Here is a 19,483-nt window from a genome sequence, read left to right on the forward strand (position 1 = left end):
GGCGACGAACCTTCATGCGGGCCACCAAGGGCTGGACGGGTTGTTAAGGAGAGCGAGGCAAGCTTTGTATTGGCCCGGCATGGAGGGCGATCTGCAGCATCACAGAGACTCCTGCGCCGTCTGCAATGCACACACCCTCGTAAGCTGCCGAGCCCCTCAGCCCCACACCCCCACCTCAGTATCCCTTCCAACACACCGTGGCTGACTTGTTCCAGCTTGAAGGGCATGTGTACTTGGCTTACACTGACAGATTCACCGGCTGGCTCGAAATAGCACACTTTGTCAGCAGTGCCACTTCAAGCAAACTTGCGTCAGTGTTTACGCGATACTTCAGCCAGTGGGGCGCTCCAGAATCAGTCTCCACGGACAGGGGAACTAACTTAACCAGTTAGGAGATGTGCAACTTCTTTGGGAGATGAGAAGTGGAGAGGAGGCTGCAGTGAAGTCCGCCAAGAGGCTGCTGCGGGCCAACACGGGCGCTGGAGGCAGCCTGGACACTTGACGGAGCTGCGGTGGTGTTGCTACAGTACCTGAACACGCCTCTGCGGGGCGTGAACAAGTCACCAGCTCAAATGGCCATGGGCAGGCAACTACGGGACGGTGTGCCAGTCCACGATCACCACTACAGGGTAGACATGTTCTGGCGGCAGGCGTTGCGGGCAAGAGAGTGTGAAGCAGCGCGGCAACAAGAGGCATGGATTGACAGGCAGGGAATGCCAAGAACTCTGCCCCCTCTCGCGCTCGGCACGCAGGTGTGGATTCAGGAACCGTCTACGAAGGTGTGGGATAGGCGTGGCGTTGTCACTGAAGTGCGGCTGCACTGTCAGTACACAGTCAAGCTGGAGGGAAGTGGACGACTCACATTACGCAACCGCCGGCATTTGCGGCCTGTGCGAGGTGCCTCGCTGGCCCCAGCAGGCACAATCTCCTCCCCTTCCTAACCCCGGCCCCACCCCATCGCTCAGCAGGACACTGTGTCTTGCCCAGCACGGCGTGTCAGGCAGCTGGCATGGATGGCAGACTATGTCCCTGGTATGTCCTCACAATGAAATGTGTGCACGTGTGTGTGTGTGTGTGTGTGCTCATGTGTGTTGGCATGCATCTGTGCCTTTTCATGAGGGTCAGTTTTGTTGTGAGTGTCCTCACCATTACTTTGTTTATTTTCTTATATAGGATCTATGTTATTGTGCTCACAGAAGTCTCTGCTTTAGTTTCATTATTTTGTCAGATCCTACACTGTTCATTATGTATGTGACATGCCCATTGTATTATCTTGGAGGGGAGATGTAGGATATGTAAGATATGTTGGGCCGGCCTCACCGGCAACACACCACCCGTTTGTAATCGGCGGTCGGCCTCGGGACTTTCAGTAAAGGACACGCACTCCACCTCGTTTCACTTAGCCCTCCTACACAAACTCTTTTCATGAACAAATGTATATAAGTTGATTTTTTAGTGAATCGGCATTTAGATTTATTTGGTCATCTTAAGATTTCTAAATGAATACACTTTTTTTTTTTTTCGTCTAGTTTTCCCTAGTCTGTTAGGGCTGAGACGGTGCCTCCTGATGATGGACTTTTGGATTTGGCACTTGGGAAAAAATTCCAAATGAATACACTCTTGATTGGAAACGTCTTAATCTAGACGACAGTAAACATAGAGGCAACATGTCTGTGACAGTCAAAAGTCCAAATTACATAGATCTTCCTAGTTTATGGAAACGGCAATTTTAATAGAAAAAATTGGCAACTCGAGTGTCCTGGCGATAGTAATGCTGTATCTCTAACCAATACAAACACCTGACTCGGCCGTGCTGGTTGAACTTAAGAAACACATTGTTGGGCAAGAAGTTGAATGTTGTTGCGGTGCCAATCTCCACTACATCCTAAGCAATGGATTACGGGAGCTGGACACTACAACAGCAGCAGGATTGCCTGAGAGATGTTTGCTTTTGTTCTCGATTACTTTGCCTTGTCACTTGCTTCGTGAGAGGAATGCTTATATCGCCCCCCCCACACACACACACAAAAAAAGAAAAAAAAAAAAGAGCCATATATCACTATGTCACTGAGTAGGTTGTGTCATACTATATAGTACAGTGTGATTTTTATTTATTTATTTTTTTCATTGTCCAAATCAAGTTATTATACTCGTAATATGCTTTATTTAAGATAATGCTAGCAGTTTACTCGGTAATCACACACACAAAAAAAAAAAATAATTTGACCACATTCAATATTATCCATACCGAATATTGAAAAGTCGATACATCATTTCAATAGTATCGTGATGATCAATGTTCTATGCATCTTTACACACCTGGGATTTACTACAACAATATTTTAGCTCTTTCCTACAGTTAGATGAGCAGCAACGACATCTAGCAGTTTAGTTCTGAAAACTCCCCATTAAAATTGCACCCATCTTTTAACATTCTTATGAACAAACTTTATTACTCCTGTAGTCTCTAACAATCACTGCCGACGCCATATGCCAGGTACATGTTTACATCTCACAACAGGATTGGTACGTAGGCTACTAGCAAATATTAAAGTTTTTAAATGCAAAATATTGGGATCTAATAATGATCTAATTGCATGTGAGTCTTTAAATGTCAAGTGAAATCCTTCACTTCATATTGACAGCTTAAATCTGCATTTATCTTTTTTCATTTCAATGTCTGCCAAAACTGGGTGCATCTTATGAACCCATACGTCTTATGAGCCATCAAATTCAGTATACAGTAAAATCCCTCTTATCTGGCATCAACGGGACCGCTGATATGCCGGATACTTGAATATTGCCAGATACTTGAATAGAAGTGAAATTATGTCCACAATCACCACCCTACATTCACGCATCTTACCATAACAAAGATCAGCTGATCTTAATCAGCAGCTTATCTGATCAGCTGCTTAAGTGTAAGCACAACACGCTTCCTCTTTACTAAAACTTTAGGCATGATGAAGGCGTCAGGCAATAAACAGTGCACACGCGGGACTGAGTCACTGAGTAAACACAGTGCAGTGGGTCGCGGGTGGCGCGAAGCAGTGCGCTCTGGTGGCGAGGGGACAAAGTATGCCTCACATGGGAATTTTAATCAATTTTACGAGTACACATTGATTTTTTATTGATTTTAAGGCTCAGGGAAAAATGTGCCGGATACTTGAAGCTGCCGGATACTCGAATGCCGGATGAGAGGGATTTTACTGTATATATATATATATATATATATATATATATATATATATATATATATATATATATATATATATATATATATATATATATATTGTTACATAATCGCATAGTATAGCTTGTGGGAGTAGGAAAAAACGGAAGGTGAGAGAGAAAGAGAGAACGGATGTTCTGTAGGGAGGACTATATTTACTCAAGGAGATAAGTTTCATTATTTTATTATACAGTGAGATGCATTATTCATTTAAGATGAAGGGAGGAGAATAGGTTACATTATTATTTTAGTTATTCCAAGAAGTGATTGTTTTGTTAATTTAGTTTTTCCTTAATGTGTAAAGGCATAGATACTTAAGAAACTTGAGTATTATTTTCTACATTTGTAATAAGAGTAAGGAAAATTTGTGAATAAACCAGACTTAGGAAAAGATTGTTTCCTTGACGACCTCCAGGTTCCCTTAAGTGACTTAAAAGACGCTCACGTATGTGGGTTTGGGCTATGACCATAGGAGAGGGAAATGATCTATTCACCCTAGCTAGAGTGCTTGGGAAAGTCTCTGAGAGTCGCAGAACGGCAAAAGGCAAGGTAGAGTGCTTCGCGCATTCCCTGAGAGGCCTATCCCGCCGCAGTGGCGTGCACCGACCCGGAGGAGTTACGACGTCGGGGGTACACTGCTGTCTGTCTTCCCCGTACGCTGAGACGGTGGTCAACAGCAGCCGGTGGTGGTGGTGGCTACTAGGCTCCACTCCCCACCCTTCCCCCGGGCAATGTAACACTGGTGTCAGGTGTGGGGTCAAGTGGACGCTGCTGCCGGTGTAGTGCCCATGGAAGGAGCCAAGGATATGTAGTGCCCAGGATTTACCACAGCGACTCTGAAGGACATACAGTGCACGTTTGGAAAATTACATCGGGGAGTGCCCAGGATGTACCATGTCAGTGCGTGAAGTGTTAAGTGACGCCAGAACACGTAAGGCAGCAGGGACAGGACAGTTAATGAGTCTAGAGTGAAAGAAACTGTGACTGACCGAGTAGCGAAAATGGCCAACCCAGAGGAAAAACTGGTCCTCATACTGGAAAAGTTGGAAGCTCTGGACACTAGTGTTCAGGAACAACGTGGTACTGTGAGTGTTGGAATTGCACGTTTGGAAAATTACATCGGGGAAAGTACTCAAAGGGTGCTGGACGAAGCAAAGTCTTTCACTGTGGAACAGTGTAAGGAAGTGGAAGACAAAGTTAGTGAACTGGAAAGTAAAGTGGACAGTGCTGTGAGTGACCTGAAAGACTATGTGAGGCAAGAGTTGGCTGTAGTAAACGCCAACTCGTCAAGAGGAAAGGCTGGTAAGGTGAAAAGTGAACCTCCCAGTGAGAACAGTGCACCTCCTAGTGATAAAAGTGACAGTGAGGGGGAAGAATGGCCAGTATGTGGTGGGGCTGCACCTGTGAGCTTCAAGCCTTTATCACCACCAAATTCTTGTCCCTCCTCCCCTTCGCCACCCGGTAGTGTTGCTAGTTCCACTCGCCGTCGGCGTCACAGGCTGCCAAGGCAAAGGCTTCAAGAGTTTGACGGTTCTGTCTCCTGGGAAGCCTATCGAGCCCAGTTCGAACTCTTGGCTAGTGCTCGGGGCTGGGACAGAACTGAGAGAGCCTTGCAGCTGGTGGGGGCACTGAAGGGACCAGCACTGGAGGTGTTGAACCAGTTACCAGCCTCTGATCATGCCTCGTACCGTAAAGTGGTTGCCGCCCTGGAGAGAAGGTATGGACACCAGCACCAAACAGAAGTGTACCGCGCAAGATTCAGGGGCAGGACAAGAGGTTCAGGTGAATCTCTAACTAACCTCGCGCAGGACCTGGAGGTGCTAGTAAGAAGGGCGTATCCGGGAGCGAGTGAAGACATGGTGCAGGTTCTGCTGCGGGATCAGTTTGTGGACGCGGTGGATAATGTGCAGATCCGTGTCTACATCCAGCAGGCTCATGTACAATCTCTGCAAGAGGCTCTAGCCAGGGGTCTGGAACTGGAATCAATCCTGCGCAGTATTCCCCGGAAAGTGACTTCTTACCCTGACACGCAAGCACCATTCAGGGCCAGGAGGGGGCGCAGGTCTCCCCCCTTGACGTCACAGTCCCCACCTCCAGGAGAGTTTCGAGGGAACTGCTTTGGGTGCGGACAGCCAGGCCACAGCAAGAGATACTGTCCTCAGAAGAATCAGGGAAAGAGTGCATCTGGACAGTATCAGTACCGCCCTTGCTGTTGGCACTGCGGGAAGGAGCATTTAGCTAGCTCCTGCCCCACCGCTCCACCGACTGTCACGGCACAGGATAAGGGAAACTCTGCCAGGCTGGAAGGAGGGGCCCTGAACCAGCCGTCACCCAGGAGGCCCCACTCCATCTAAAGTGCCGCACTTCGGGCTCCCATTCCGTGCAGGTACAGGGACAGGTGGACAATAAACCCTGTAACTTGACGGTGGATACGGGAGCGGAGCGCACTTTCCTGCGAGAGGACACGGTGGCGGCCGACCTTGAACCCTCAGGACAGCAGCTGAGTGGCGTGACGGGCCATTGTATGCAGCTGAAGGGTCCAGTGCAGGCAAAGGTTACTGTTGGGGATGTGGATGAAACCCTGCCAATTTATGTGGCTGACCTTGAGGAGAACCTTCTAGGCCTGGATTACCTGAAGGAGAGTAAGGCGGTACTGGACTTCGGGGACATGACAATGGGGATCGGTAACAGGAAGGTGCCGCTGCTGGAGGGAGGCAGTGACGTGCGAGTGTTGACGGCATGTGCCACTCGCATTCCCCCCATGTCCGAAGCCAGTCTCCGCTGCCGTCTTAGCAGGATGATGGAGGGTGAAGGCCTGGTCAGTCCATCCTCACAGCAATCTCTGCCCGAAGGAGTAATCGTCGGCCGGACTCTAGTACCACCAGAACAGGAAGAAGTACGGGTGGTTGTTGCCAATCTTTCCTCCGAGCCACGGGATGTACGGGAAGGTGCGTTGATGGGTACGTGTGAAGTGGTGCAACGAGAAAAGAGTACGGAGGTCATGCCCAGTGGTCCGCGGGTCTGTGACACGGAGGTCCCCTCACACCTGCAGGATTTATGGCAGCGGAGTGTTGTCTGCCTAACGGAGGAGCAGGCTGGGGAGGTAGGGCAGTTGCTGTCACGATATGCGGACGTCTTCTCCAAAGGGGACCACGACCTGGGTTGTACAGACCTCGTTAAACACCACATCCACACGGGAGACGCTGAGGCTTCCAACTCTGATGAGGAGTTGGGTTGTTCTTCTCCAATGGCCATGACTGATGATGACGTTGAGTACGCTACTGAGGAGCCGCCTGGGGAAGTACCGGCTCCCTTGGAAAGTCCCTTGGCTGGAAGAGAAGACGACACCATCAACCAGAGGACTGGAGCTGTGGATGGTACCAACCAGGAACAGGAGACTGTGGAAGAAGGTCGACCGCGAAGGACCCACCGGGCGCCTAGATGGACCACAGATTATGTAATGGGGGATTCTGAGATTATACATATCTAAGTTAGAATATGTGAGCGAGGACGCTCAGTTTTCAAAGGGGAGGGCAGTGTTACATAATCGCATAGTATAGCTTGTGGGAGTAGGAAAAAACGGAAGGTGAGAGAGAAAGAGAGAACGGATGTTCTGTAGGGAGGACTATATTTACTCAAGGAGATAAGTTTCATTATTTTATTATACAGTGAGATGCATTATTCATTTAAGATGAAGGGAGGAGAATAGGTTACATTATTATTTTAGTTATTCCAAGAAGTGATTGTTTTGTTAATTTAGTTTTTCCTTAATGTGTAAAGGCATAGATACTTAAGAAACTTGAGTATTATTTTCTACATTTGTAATAAGAGTAAGGAAAATTTGTGAATAAACCAGACTTAGGAAAAGATTGTTTCCTTGACGACCTCCAGGTTCCCTTTAAGTGACTTAAAAGACGCTCACGTATGTGGGTTTGGGCTATGACCATAGGAGAGGGAAATGATCTATTCACCCTAGCTAGAGTGCTTGGGAAAGTCTCTGAGAGTCGCAGAACGGCAAAAGGCAAGGTAGAGTGCTTCGCGCATTCCCTGAGAGGCCTATCCCGCCGCAGTGGCGTGCACCGACCCGGAGGAGTTACGACGTCGGGGGTACACTGCTGTCTGTCTTCCCCGTACGCTGAGACGGTGGTCAACAGCAGCCGGTGGTGGTGGTGGCTACTAGGCTCCACTCCCCACCCCTCCCCCTGGCATTGTAACAATATATATATATATATATATATATATATATATATATATATATATATATATATATATATATATATATATATATTATTTGTGATGGTCATATGAAAATAACCTTTTTGTATGTGTGTGTGTGTATATATATATATATATATATATATATATATATATATATATATATATATATATATATATATATATATATATATATATATATATATACATATATCAATTGAGACGCTAACCAACCATCATCGTGACAGGTACAAGAGAGAAAAAATGTAAATTCCCATCTCAAATTAGCTCTGTTTTCTTAGTTTTTAGAGGGACAGAAACCAAAATTTTATAATGTAACATTTTGGGTGACTTTTTTTTTTATGGTAGTAGAGGAATGTAAATCCACTTTTAAATTAAATTACTTAGGTCTTTTTTTTTGGGGGGGGAAGGAAGAACCCAAAATTTAGGATCTGAATTTCTAGGATTATTATTATTATTTTTTTTCAATGCAATAGTAATACACCATTAATACAAACACATATTGATGTAATATCTACACTATTTTTAGGATGCTGTTTTATGAAAATTAAGGAACTCTGAGCACATTCATATTATTAGGGGAAAATATTCATTTAAAGTATTTATTATGAACTAATTAGATAGCAGTAGAAGGGTCCCCACAACTCTGGGATAACAGAGATTAATTATTAGGTATATCAGTGCATATTCAGAGAGGAAAACTATATGAAATCTTTACTGTTACTTAGAAACTAACATCAATAAAACTCATTCTGGTTGTCATGGAATTTTCCACTGCCTTGTAGACCTCTGGCTAAAATGCTATTATACAAAACAAGGTCAAAATTAATTAGCAGAAACCATGACTGGTGGCAGCTAATCTAGTACTTTTTCCCTTTTTTATATCAACAACTAAAATCAAAATAAAAATAAAATCAATACCCAATTTAAACTGAACCTCTTAATTAAAAACATAACAAAAACCTTGCCCCTCCTCCTCTCTCCTCCCCATGACACTAGAAAATAAGCATTCTTAATATGTATTGTTGCCCTGTGTCAAGGAGGCAGGCAATACATACAGAAGTTTAAACTTTCAGAATATGCACTATCCACTTTAAAAATTTGGTTTGTAGGTTCATTTGAATTACAAGGTTTCTGATTATGGAAGTTTTAGTATATCAAAGATTTCTTATATAATGAATATCTTACATTTTTCATTTGTATCTGAAAGAAAATGTTGCTTGATAAGAAACTATGAATGCCCTCATAACTCATCAAACTAATGTGGTGATAAATGAAAATCAAATATTCTATCAGGAACTGAAATATCTATCTTAACCACTGCAAAATGATAAAGGAATAAAAGTATTGTCCAGAATTAGAGGTTTTGTAATTGTGTAAATTCTGTTTACAAACTGGATATTTATGAGATTTGTAAATACAGTAATGGCCTGGTCTTAGAAACATCCAAATTATTTGATATCTGAAATATCAATGAGACCTGGTATTACCATGTTATTCAATATCTCCCCATGCCATCTTATTTATACCTAAGTCTTCCTACCTATTGCCATTACCCTTGAAATTCTATGCTGCTTCATTCTCTTTTCCCTAGTCTTATTAACCAAGATACCCATTATGAACCTGAACACCCAATCCCCATATTATATATATATATATATATATATATATATATATATATATATATATATATATATATATATATATATATATATATATATATATATATATATATATATATATATGTTCAGGCATCACATAAACAGAAATTGTGTAAAGGAAAAACTAATGAGAAAATGGAGCTAGGGCATTTAACTTGTTAAATTGCACTATTTTATCCTTGAACTTATTTACATATATAATAAATCACTACAGTTTACCCTGGCTTATTAAATCTAACTTTAAATATAAAACATTAAACAATACAAATGAAAAAAAAATCCTTGATATTTACATATGTAGTACAGTGCAAACGAGCAGTGTCACCTGGTGACAGTTGGGCCGGATCAAAAGTGAAAGCTTTGTGGATATTCAATTAAATTCAATTTATTTCAAGTCGTGTTAAACCAAATTTGTATTCCTCATTTTCTTCGTTCATAATGACAAAGCCATCTAAGCATGGAAGGCAGCCAAATCATTCCCTCACAATGATTATCCCATAACTCATTGAATCTTATCACTAGCTCCTCTATATACAAACCAAAGAATAATGGGAACAGTGCCCAACAGTTCTATGGCTTTGTCCATTTCCTTTAGACTGTGTCCTCATACATGCTACAGGCACTCCTCAATTTACAAACATTTGAGTTACAAATTTCTGCTGATATGAACATAGGGTCTTGCTCTGGAGCAATCCTGAGCTACCTGCAACATGTTGAAGATGGGTATGGAAGGGAGTTTGGTGCGAGATTTAGCAGTGAGAAAAGCAAGGTCATGACTGTGAATATGTCAGAGATGAGATAAATTCAGAGTAGAGATGGAGGGAATGAGTTGCAACAGACAGATGAACACAAGTATTTGGGAATGTGGATGAGTCTGAATGGGTGTGTGAAGGCAAAAAATGAAAAGCTGAGCATGGTGAACCAGTGGGGTGGGTCGTCTAGGAAGTGCAGCAAGCATGAAAGCAAGTAAATATGACATACCGTGAGAAGTTTGGAAGAGCATGGCTGTTTCGAGCATTATGTATGGTATGGATTTGATTGTGTGGAATGAAAATTAATTAGAGAAGTTAGAATTAGGAAAGAATAGAGTAGCAATTATAGCACTTAATGCACCAAGGTATGCAGTGATAGAGGCCTTGAGAGGAGACATGGGATGGAGCACATTTAGAAAGAGACATGCAAAAGCAACCTTGACATACAAAGCTAGATTAGAGAGAATGGATGATGTGAGACTAGTGAGAAAGGTATTTCTGTGGAATGTTAGGAGTAGCAGGTGGGGGAAGAAGTGTGTTAAGATGGTAGCAAAGAGTGGTTTGGAAACTAGTTAGGCTTTTCAGCAATTTGAGGGGAGGCATGTTGAGAGTGACTGAAGTATGATTGTCAGAAATGGGGAGGGTTTAGAATGGGATGTAAGAAAGTGGGAAAATGAGACAGACAGAGTTGTGAAGCATGTGGAATTGAGTGAATGGAAGAATAAGATGGAACATGAGACTACTTTGGAGTGGTATAGAGAGAAAAAGACCACAATATATGAAAAGTGGTATGAGGGAAGCCTGGGTGGTGATCTCTTCCAAGCAAGGGAACAGTGTATGGATGTGAATGCAAGGAGTTACAGATGGTCTGAGTCCTGTAGCAAAGTGTGTCAGATGTGTGACATGGGAGAGGATGAGACAATGGAGCATGTGGTGATGGAGTGTGTGAAGTATGCCAGAGACAGGGATGAGATGATGCAAGTGGTGCTGAGGGAATTGGGGCATGCTAGAGTGGAGAAGGCAGGAAGGGAGTGGATGGTGTTGCTGCTAGGATTGTATGGGGAGACGAATGAAAGGATGACTGAGGCTGTGAAAGAGTTCTTGGAGAAAATGTGGTGTGCTAGATATAGGAACTAGTGGTGTGATAGATGCTGTATAACTCTGCATGCTGTTTTCTGTTTGTCATTCTTTTTTTCCTTACAGAAGTGCCAATGTAAAGGCCTGGCTTGGGAGGAATCCTGAACCTCCTGCAGATCAAGATCAAGCATTCCACCATAGTAGTGAGGATGTGCTTGCAGTCAGAGTAGAATGCAGGGATGGTTGTGGCAGACCAGAGAAGGTGGTACTGGTGGTAGCGTACATGACTGTCATGGGTGAAAGAGCAGATAAGGAGAATAGGAAGTATGACATACTTAAGAAAGTTGTGAGAGAGCATGGAGAGGAGAGAGTGCTAGTTACAGGTGACATGAATGCACATATGGGAATACTGGGAGAACAGGTGAACAGGAATGGTGAAATGCTTGGGGAATTTGTTGATGAACTGGAGCTGGAAAATCTGAATGTTACTTTGGCTGAGGGGCTTGTGACTTGGAGTGCAAGAGAGCAGGAATCAGCTATTGACTACATGTTGGTGCATGGAAGAATGCATGAAATTTTATCACATATGTGGATAGATTAGGATGGTTTGGTTGATATTGTGTCTGATCAAAACATGCTGGTTGTGGAGTACTTGATGCATAGTGGAAATGAAGCGAAAGTGGCAAGTAAGAAAAAGAAGTGGAGACTGAGAGATGTAGGGTGGAAGAACTTTCTGGATGATCTGCATGACATGGAGCATCTGAATGAGAAACTGGTTGAGGATGTGAGAAGTGCTGCTGAGAATCAGATAGGGTTTGTGAGAGTAGGCAGAAGAAAGAATGTATGTAATCCATGGTGGAATGATGAAATCAGAGCGGCTAGGAAGGAGCAAAAGAGAATGAGTAGACAGTGTAAATGGCTGAGGAAAAAGAGGCATGAAAGCAATGAGGCAGAGAATGAGTATCAGAATGCATGGGCAGCGTATGTGAAGCAGCAGCAGTTGACAAGATGAATGATAATGAACCCTAAAGTAAAGAGTGAAAGGAGTGTGATTCAATCTTTAACAGAAAAAGGTATGGAAGGTGGCTGTGAATGGTACAAGTTTATGAGAGGAGAGAATATGTCAGGCAGTATTGGTGTGGAGAGTCTGAAAGTGGATGGTGTAGTTATAACAGAGGAGGGAATCAGGGAGGCAATCAAAGGGTTCTGGGAAAAAAATAGGTGGGATAGGTGAGATGTTTAGTGTAAAAGAAGGATGTATGACACTGGAAAGGAAGAATGCAGATGAACTGGATGAAAGAATCAGCAGGGAGGAAGTAGAGAGGTGCGTGAGAAGGCAGAAGAATGGCAAAGCAGCAGATCCAGTTGATATACTGTATGAGTTCTACAAGAATGGTGGGGAGGTAGTGATTGATAGAATGACTGAATTATTCAACTGAGTGTGGGATGAAGAGAGGGTGCCAAGAAAGTGGAATGAGAGCAGTGTCTGTTGCATAAGGGAGGTTTTAAGAGTACGAATGAGTTGAAGAACTACAGGCCAATTGTATTAGTGAATACAGTAGGTAAAGTTTTCAGTGCAGTGTTGAATGAAAGACTGTGTAAAGGAATCGTGAGAGATAGAGTGCTGGGTGAAGAACATAATGGATTTTGTGTGGAAAGGAGAGCTGAGAGCAAGAGAGCAATATGTTTGTGGTGAATGAAATGATTGAGAAGAAAAAGAAGGATGGGGGTAAATTGTACCTAGGTTTTTTGAATATAGAGAAAGCTTATGATAAAGTGAACAGAGAAATGCTAGGTAGAATTTTAGAAAAGATTGGATTGAGTGCAAAGATAGTTAACATAGTGCAAAGTATGTATGTGGACACAAGAGCTAGATACAGACTAGGAGACATACAAACAGACTGGGTGAAGAGTGAGAGAGGAATTAGACAAGGCTGTATATTGTCACCAACCCTTTTTAGCCTGTATACAGATGAGTTAGCAGCCAGAATGAGAAGAATGAATGTAGAGGTAAGAGTGGGGAATGATAAAATGTGTGCTTTTTTATGTGGATGATGTAGTGGTTATGAGTGAATTGGCAGATGAGCTTCAAAGTTTGATGGATGTTGTGGATGGGTATGGAAAAGACTTTGGAGTGAGATTTAGCAGTGAGAAAAGCAAGGTAATGATTGTGAATAGGTCAGAGGATGAAAGTAATGTGGTATGGAGACTTGGAGAGAATGAGTTGAAACAGATGCAAGAATACAAGTCATTAGGGATGTGGATGAGTCCTAGTGGATGTGCAAAGGCAAAGAATGAAAAGATAAGTATGGTAAACCAGTGGGTAGGTCAACTGGGAAGCGTGGCAGGGATGAGAGTGAGAAAATATGATGTGTTGAGAGAAGTGTGGAAGAGTGTGGCTGTGCCAAGTATGGTATGGATGTGATTGCATGGAATGAAAGTGAAATTGATAAGTTAGAAGTGGGCCAGAATAAAGTAGCAAAGATGCCACTGAGTGCACCAAGGTACACAGCAGTAGAAGCCTTGAGACATGATATGGAATGGAGCACCTTTAGGGAAAGACTCACAAGAGCAACATTTAGGTACAAGATTAGGCTTGAGAGAATGGATGATGCAAGAATAGCAAGGAAGGTGTACCTGTGGAATGAAAGTGGAAGCAAATGGAGGAAGAGGTGCATGAGAATGACAGACAGGAATGGATTACGAGTTATGTGGGCGATGAGAATGGCTGGAAGGAATCAAAATGAGCGTGAATGGGTGATAACAAGAGGAAGCAGAATGGGAGCTGAATGGGATGTGAGAAAATGAAAGAAAGAGATAGACAAAGAAGTGAAATGTCTGGGACTGAGTGAACGGAAGAATGAGATGGAAAGAAAGAAGACCCTGGAGTAGTACAAAGAGAAAGAGACCCTGAGGTATGAAAGGTAGTATGATGGAAGCCTGGGCGGTGATCTTCTCTTCTGAGCAAGGGCACAGTGTATGGATGTGAATGCAAGGAGTTACAGATGGTCTGAGTCCTGCAGCAAGGTGTGCCAGATGTGTGACATGAGAGAGAATGAGATGGTGGAACATGTGGTGCTGGAGTGTGTGAAGTATGCCAGGGACAGGAATGAGATGATGCAAGTGATACTGACTGAGTTAGGGCATGATAGGAATGAAAGAGTGGAGAAGAAGTGGATGGTGTTGTTGCTGGGACTGTAGAGAGGCAAATGAAAGGATGATTGAGGCAGTGAAAGAGTTTCTGGAGAGAATGTGGCATGGCAGATGTAAGAACAATTAGTGTAGAGGATGTTGTTCGTTTCTCTTTTTTTTCCCCTTCTACAGGAGTTGCCTATCCAAAGGCCTGGGTTAACAGTGAACCCAAGCCACCTATACATCAAGATCAAGATCAAGTGCCTCCTTAATGGTGCCAATCTTAATGCCCTCATCCCTGTATAAGCAGCATATGTAAACACTTCTTTAGGCATGGCATCATCAATATAATATAAATATAAATTTAATGGAATCTCCAAGTCAAAAACAAATATGAATGATAAGTAGAACAGCAAAGGCAAAGGTCGGCAAGAGTGAGGGAGAGAAAGGAAGAAATGCAGAAAAGGAGGAGACAAAAGAAGACCTGCTGTGGCTGCAGCAAAAGGTCAAAGAGAGACAGAACAGACTCCTATGTGGCCTTTGTAACTGGTATCACAATGGATAAGAAGATATGGCTCTTTATATTTATAAAACGGTGGATGATCTTGATTCTAGTTTAGATACAAAAACAGCGTTTTTTTTTTTTTTTATGTAGGAAGGACACTGGCCAAGGGTAACAAAAATCCAATAAAAAAAATATGCCCACTGAAATGCCAGTCCCATAAAAGGGTCAAAGCAGTGGTCAAAACTTGATGAGTAAGTGTCTTGAAACCTCCCTCTTGAAGGAATTCAAGTCATAGGAAGGTGGAAATACAGAAGCAGGCAGGGAGTTCCAGAGTTTACCAGAGAAAGGGATGAATGATTGAGAATACTGGTTAACTCCTGCATTAGAGAGGTGGACAGAATAGAGGTGAGAGAAAGAAGAAAGTCTTGTGCAGCGAGGCCACAGAAGGAGGGGAGGCATGCAGTTAGCAAGATCAGAAGAGCAGTTAGCATGAAAATAGTGGTAGAAGACAGCTAGATATGCAACATTGCAGTGGTGAGAGAGAGGCTGAGGACAGTCAGTTAGAGGAGAGGAGTTGATGAGATGAAAAGCTTTTGATTCCACCATGTCTAGAAGAGCGGTATGAGTGGAACCCCCCCAGACATGTGAAGCATACTCCATACATGGATGGATAAGGCCCTTGTACAGAGTTAGCAGCTGTGGGTGTGAGAAAAACTGGCGGAGACGTCTCAGAACGCCTAACTTCATAGAAACTGTTTTAGCTAGAGATGAGATGTGAAGTTTCCAGTTCAGATTATAAGTAAAGGACAGACTGAGGATGTTCAGTGTAGAAGAGGGGGATGTTTGAGTGTCATTAAAGAAGAGGGGATAGTTGTCTGGGAGGTTGTGTCAAGTTGATAGATGGAGGAATTGAGTTTTTGAGGCATTGAACAATACCAAGTTTGCTCTGCCCCAATCAGAAATTTTAGAAAGATCAGAAGTCAAGCGTTCTGTGGCTTCCCTGCATGATATGTTTACCTCCTGAAGGGTTGGGCGTCTATGAAAAGATGTGGAAAAGTGCAGGGTGGTATCATCAGCGTAGGAGTGGATAGGACAAGAAGTTTGGTTTAGAAGATCATTAATGAATAATAAGAAGAGAGTGGGTGACAGGACAGAACCCTGAGGAACACCACTGTTAATAGATTTAGGAGAAGAACAGTGACTGTCTACCACAGCAGCAATAGAACGGTCAGAGAGGAAACTTGAGATGAAGTTACAGAGAGAAGGATAGAAACCGTAGGAGGATAGTTTGGAAATCAAAGCTTTGTGCCAGACTCTATCAAAAGCTTTTGATATGTCCAAGGCAACAGCAAAAGTTTCATCAAAATCTCTAAAAGAGGATGACCAAGACTCAGTAAGGAAAGCCAGAAGATCACCAGTAGAGCGACCTTGACGGAACCCATACTGGCGATCAGATAGGAGGTTGTGAAGTGATAGATGTTTAAGAATCTTCCTGTTGAGGATAGATTCAAAAACTTTAGATAGGCAGTACACTACAACAACTGTTTTCAAGACTGAAGATGCCAGAAATATTTAATGACTCATCTTTTCGAGGTTGGTGTTTATTTACAATGGTATTTTGCTTTTTTTTTTTTATAGGACAACACACTTTTTTTTTTTATGATGATTTGAGTGTCATCTAATATGATGAAATGTACAGTGTACAATATTTTCTTTTACTGTATTTTTTTATTTGGGTTATTTTCATTCAATTCTGTGTTTAGGGCACAACATAAATCCATAAAAATGAGAAAATAAAAAGAATAAAATTGGGGATTTTGGAACCTGGAGTGGATTAATTTTGTTTTACATTAATTTGAATGGGATAAATTCCTTTCCCAGTTCAAACAGCACAAAAGAAACAATTAAGTTCAAATCACAAGATACCACTGCGCTTTTATTTAACTGAAAATATCACAAGGCCTGGAAGACCAGCTATTCACATCTACATAGCATTAAACTTAAAGGAACAAGTGGTTAATGGTACTGCGGTCTCTGTGAGGGACACATTGCCAATGAACTGTATAACACTTTTTTTCTGGGCAGTATGCCAGGCAACTCTGCTGGTCTGTTTTTCAGTGGTTAAGTGATGAAGCTCTAAGGCTTCTCGGAGAACTGAAGAAAACACCTTATATTTCTTGCATCTGTGAGGTCTGATTTTAAAATTTCATCATTCAATCTTTACATCTACTTTGCCAGCTGTAAACCTGAGCCAAGAATGGATAGAGCCCAAGGAATAGACCAAGGTGGTGCAAGACAAGGATTTGTTTATGTTTAGGAAAACTGATTATACTGCTCCCAGCAACAATTCATAATGATATTTTATTGTCTCAAAGGAAAGCATTATTTACTCAGTTACTAATCATTATTGTTATATTTATGATAAAAAGAAAAAAACATAAATCGAGCAGCAATAGTTATTAATGACAGATCTTATGTGGAGAAATCTGCCTTTTCCAAGGTGCTATATAATATTTCAATACTACATGTATATCTTTTGCAGATAGCTCAGAAGTATGTGAAAAATATTGTTATTCCAAAATGCTAAGTAAAATACATGAAAAAAAAAAAAACAAATAAAATAATTCCTCAATGATTCCGAGTGTGCTACCAGACAGCGTTGCCACTCAGTGAACAAACATATTCAGAAAGTGTCAGATCCCAAGAGTTCCAAAGACCGTATACCTGTACTCAAGTGAACAGTACTTGCACAACAGATGAGTGGCATAAGGTTCTAGGCTGCTGTAATATTAAGATACTTTGAAACTTGAGAAGGTAGTAGAAGGTATGCATATTTCTGGCAACAAGGAAAATATTACTTATGAAATATGTACTTTGGGGAAAATGAGTCAGTTTAGAAACAAAGAACCAGATTTTAAAAGTCTCAAAGTATTCAAAACTAGTACATAGTGATTTATTTGGTCCCATGAATGTAGCTGGTAAAGGATGATTGAAATATGTAATTACCTTTGTAAATGATTATTCAGCAATCTTTATGGTTTATCTATGATAAAGAGAAGAGTGATACGGTATCTGCCACTGTGAGATTTTTGGCTGATAGTGCACCTTACAGCTCAGTAAATTAATTATGAAACAGATAATGGTGTCCAAGGAATTTAAATCTCTCATGATAAAACACTAGATTAAGTGGGAGTACTCAGCCCCTCTTTCTCCACATCAAAATGGTATGATAGAACATTCCTGGAGAACCATGTGTTGAAGCCAAGGGTTTTCCATTGAATGGGAAGAAAAAATGAGATATATCATTTGATTTCTGATTTAAATTGAAATGAATATTACATTTTTCACACACATTCTGTTAAATTGGACTAAAATGACATCAAAACATCATTGCAAATTTTTTCCATTTATTCTTATTAATATATGCCATTTAAAGACAGACACGTCAGCCTGCCTTGCCACATCTGTTGATGGGTACCCTCTTCCGAGAATAAATAGTTGGTCCACCTCACTTAGTTCCTCTGTTTTGGATCTGCCCTTGACCTCTGTCTGGTCTCTTACACCCCATGTAACAGTAACTTTGCCATGTTGTTCTCATGTTCTCAGGGGAGTAACAACATGAGTGAAATGGCAAGTTGTTTATTGCTGGAAGCTGATTTACCCAAAATGATGTGGCCACATGCCATAAAGGCTTCTGCATACATAAGGAATCACTGTTTTAACCATAGTACAGGCAAAATCCCAGCAGAAGTTCTGACTGGGAGAAAACCAGTTTTAAGCAGTATGCAAGCAGTCTGCTAAGCAAACATACAAAATTGTAAGAAGCTAGATGCACACTGTGAGAGAGAATTATTTGTGGGTTATGATGAGCAGCCCACCTTACCTTGCAGGAGAATAAGGAGAAGATATCTGAAATTTACAGATAAGTATGAGGTAGAAATATTAAGGTTTCTTATCTATCACAGTGCTAGTGATAATAAAGTAACATGTTCCCCCAACCAACAAGGTCTTCAACTGCCTGAGAAAAGTTCTGATAAGATAAAGTATAAGAATAAAAATAATGAAGCCAACACTGATGAAGGAAATGTAAGGAAACACCTTCTAAGAGTGAAGAAACTTCCCAACTATTTAAAAGACTATGTTGCAGAGGAAGATGAGGATGATATGTCAGCAGAGTATACTTTTCAATACTGTAATAAGGTGTGTGAGGTACCAAGTACTTATTTGGAAGCTACGTAGTTCCCAGAATCACAACTAAGGCAAAAAGCTATGGAGGGAGAGATTGACACTCCAACAGAGAATAACATCTTTGAGTTAATAACACTACCTGAGAGTAGATCACTTGTGGGAGCCAAGTGAGTTTATGTGATGGGAAAAATTATCCAAACAATGGTGAGAGATACAAAGCCAGACTCATAGTAAGGGGTTTTCCCAAGTCCAAGGTAAAGACTACCATAAAACCTTTTCTCCAACTGCATGACTTCATTGAAAATATTGTTACAGCTATACAGAAAAATTTAGAAATTCATCAGATGAATGTAAAGACTGCATATCTGAATGCAAATACTGACTGCAAAATCTATGTTGAACAACCAGGATTTAAAACTGACAAAAACAGAGATAAGTTAGTCTGTAAATTGAGGAAATACCTATATGGTTTAAAACAAGATGACAGGAACTCTTATAACTTCTTGCATGGTAGTTTAGTTGAGGAAGTTTGAACAATCCCAAGCAGACCATTGTCAAAAGTCTCATGGAAACTCTATAATACTTATTTTATTTTGAGATGATATAATTATAGCTGTTAACAATGCTGAGATATACTTAATTGTATCAAGATAACTGCAAGAAATATAGTATGAAAAATCTTGGCAGATTCTCATGGTTT

General features: G+C 41.7%; 1 protein-coding gene across 9 annotated transcripts in view; it reads right to left on the reverse strand.

The window, feature by feature from the left end:
- The window catches only part of LOC135104938 (thioredoxin domain-containing protein 16-like), a 428,690-nt gene that overhangs the window by 358,594 nt on the left and 50,613 nt on the right, over window positions 1-19,483 (reverse strand). For 2 of the 9 annotated variants that reach the window (XM_064012729.1, XM_064012728.1), the window contains exon 1: window positions 5,032-5,455. The exons of 1 other annotated variant lie outside the window; for it this stretch is intronic. In XM_064012729.1, coding sequence (XP_063868799.1) covers window positions 5,032-5,272 — 241 coding nt within the window. In that variant the 5' untranslated portion in view covers window positions 5,273-5,455. Of the gene's footprint in view, window positions 1-5,031; window positions 5,456-5,864; window positions 6,388-18,478; window positions 18,505-19,483 lie in introns of those variants that run through there. 6 more of the 9 variants (XM_064012733.1, XM_064012735.1, XM_064012732.1 and 3 more) reach the window with 5 other exon arrangements.

Source organism: Scylla paramamosain, chromosome 11 (genome assembly GCF_035594125.1).
Source record: "Scylla paramamosain isolate STU-SP2022 chromosome 11, ASM3559412v1, whole genome shotgun sequence".
Taxonomy (NCBI): domain Eukaryota; kingdom Metazoa; phylum Arthropoda; class Malacostraca; order Decapoda; family Portunidae; genus Scylla; species Scylla paramamosain.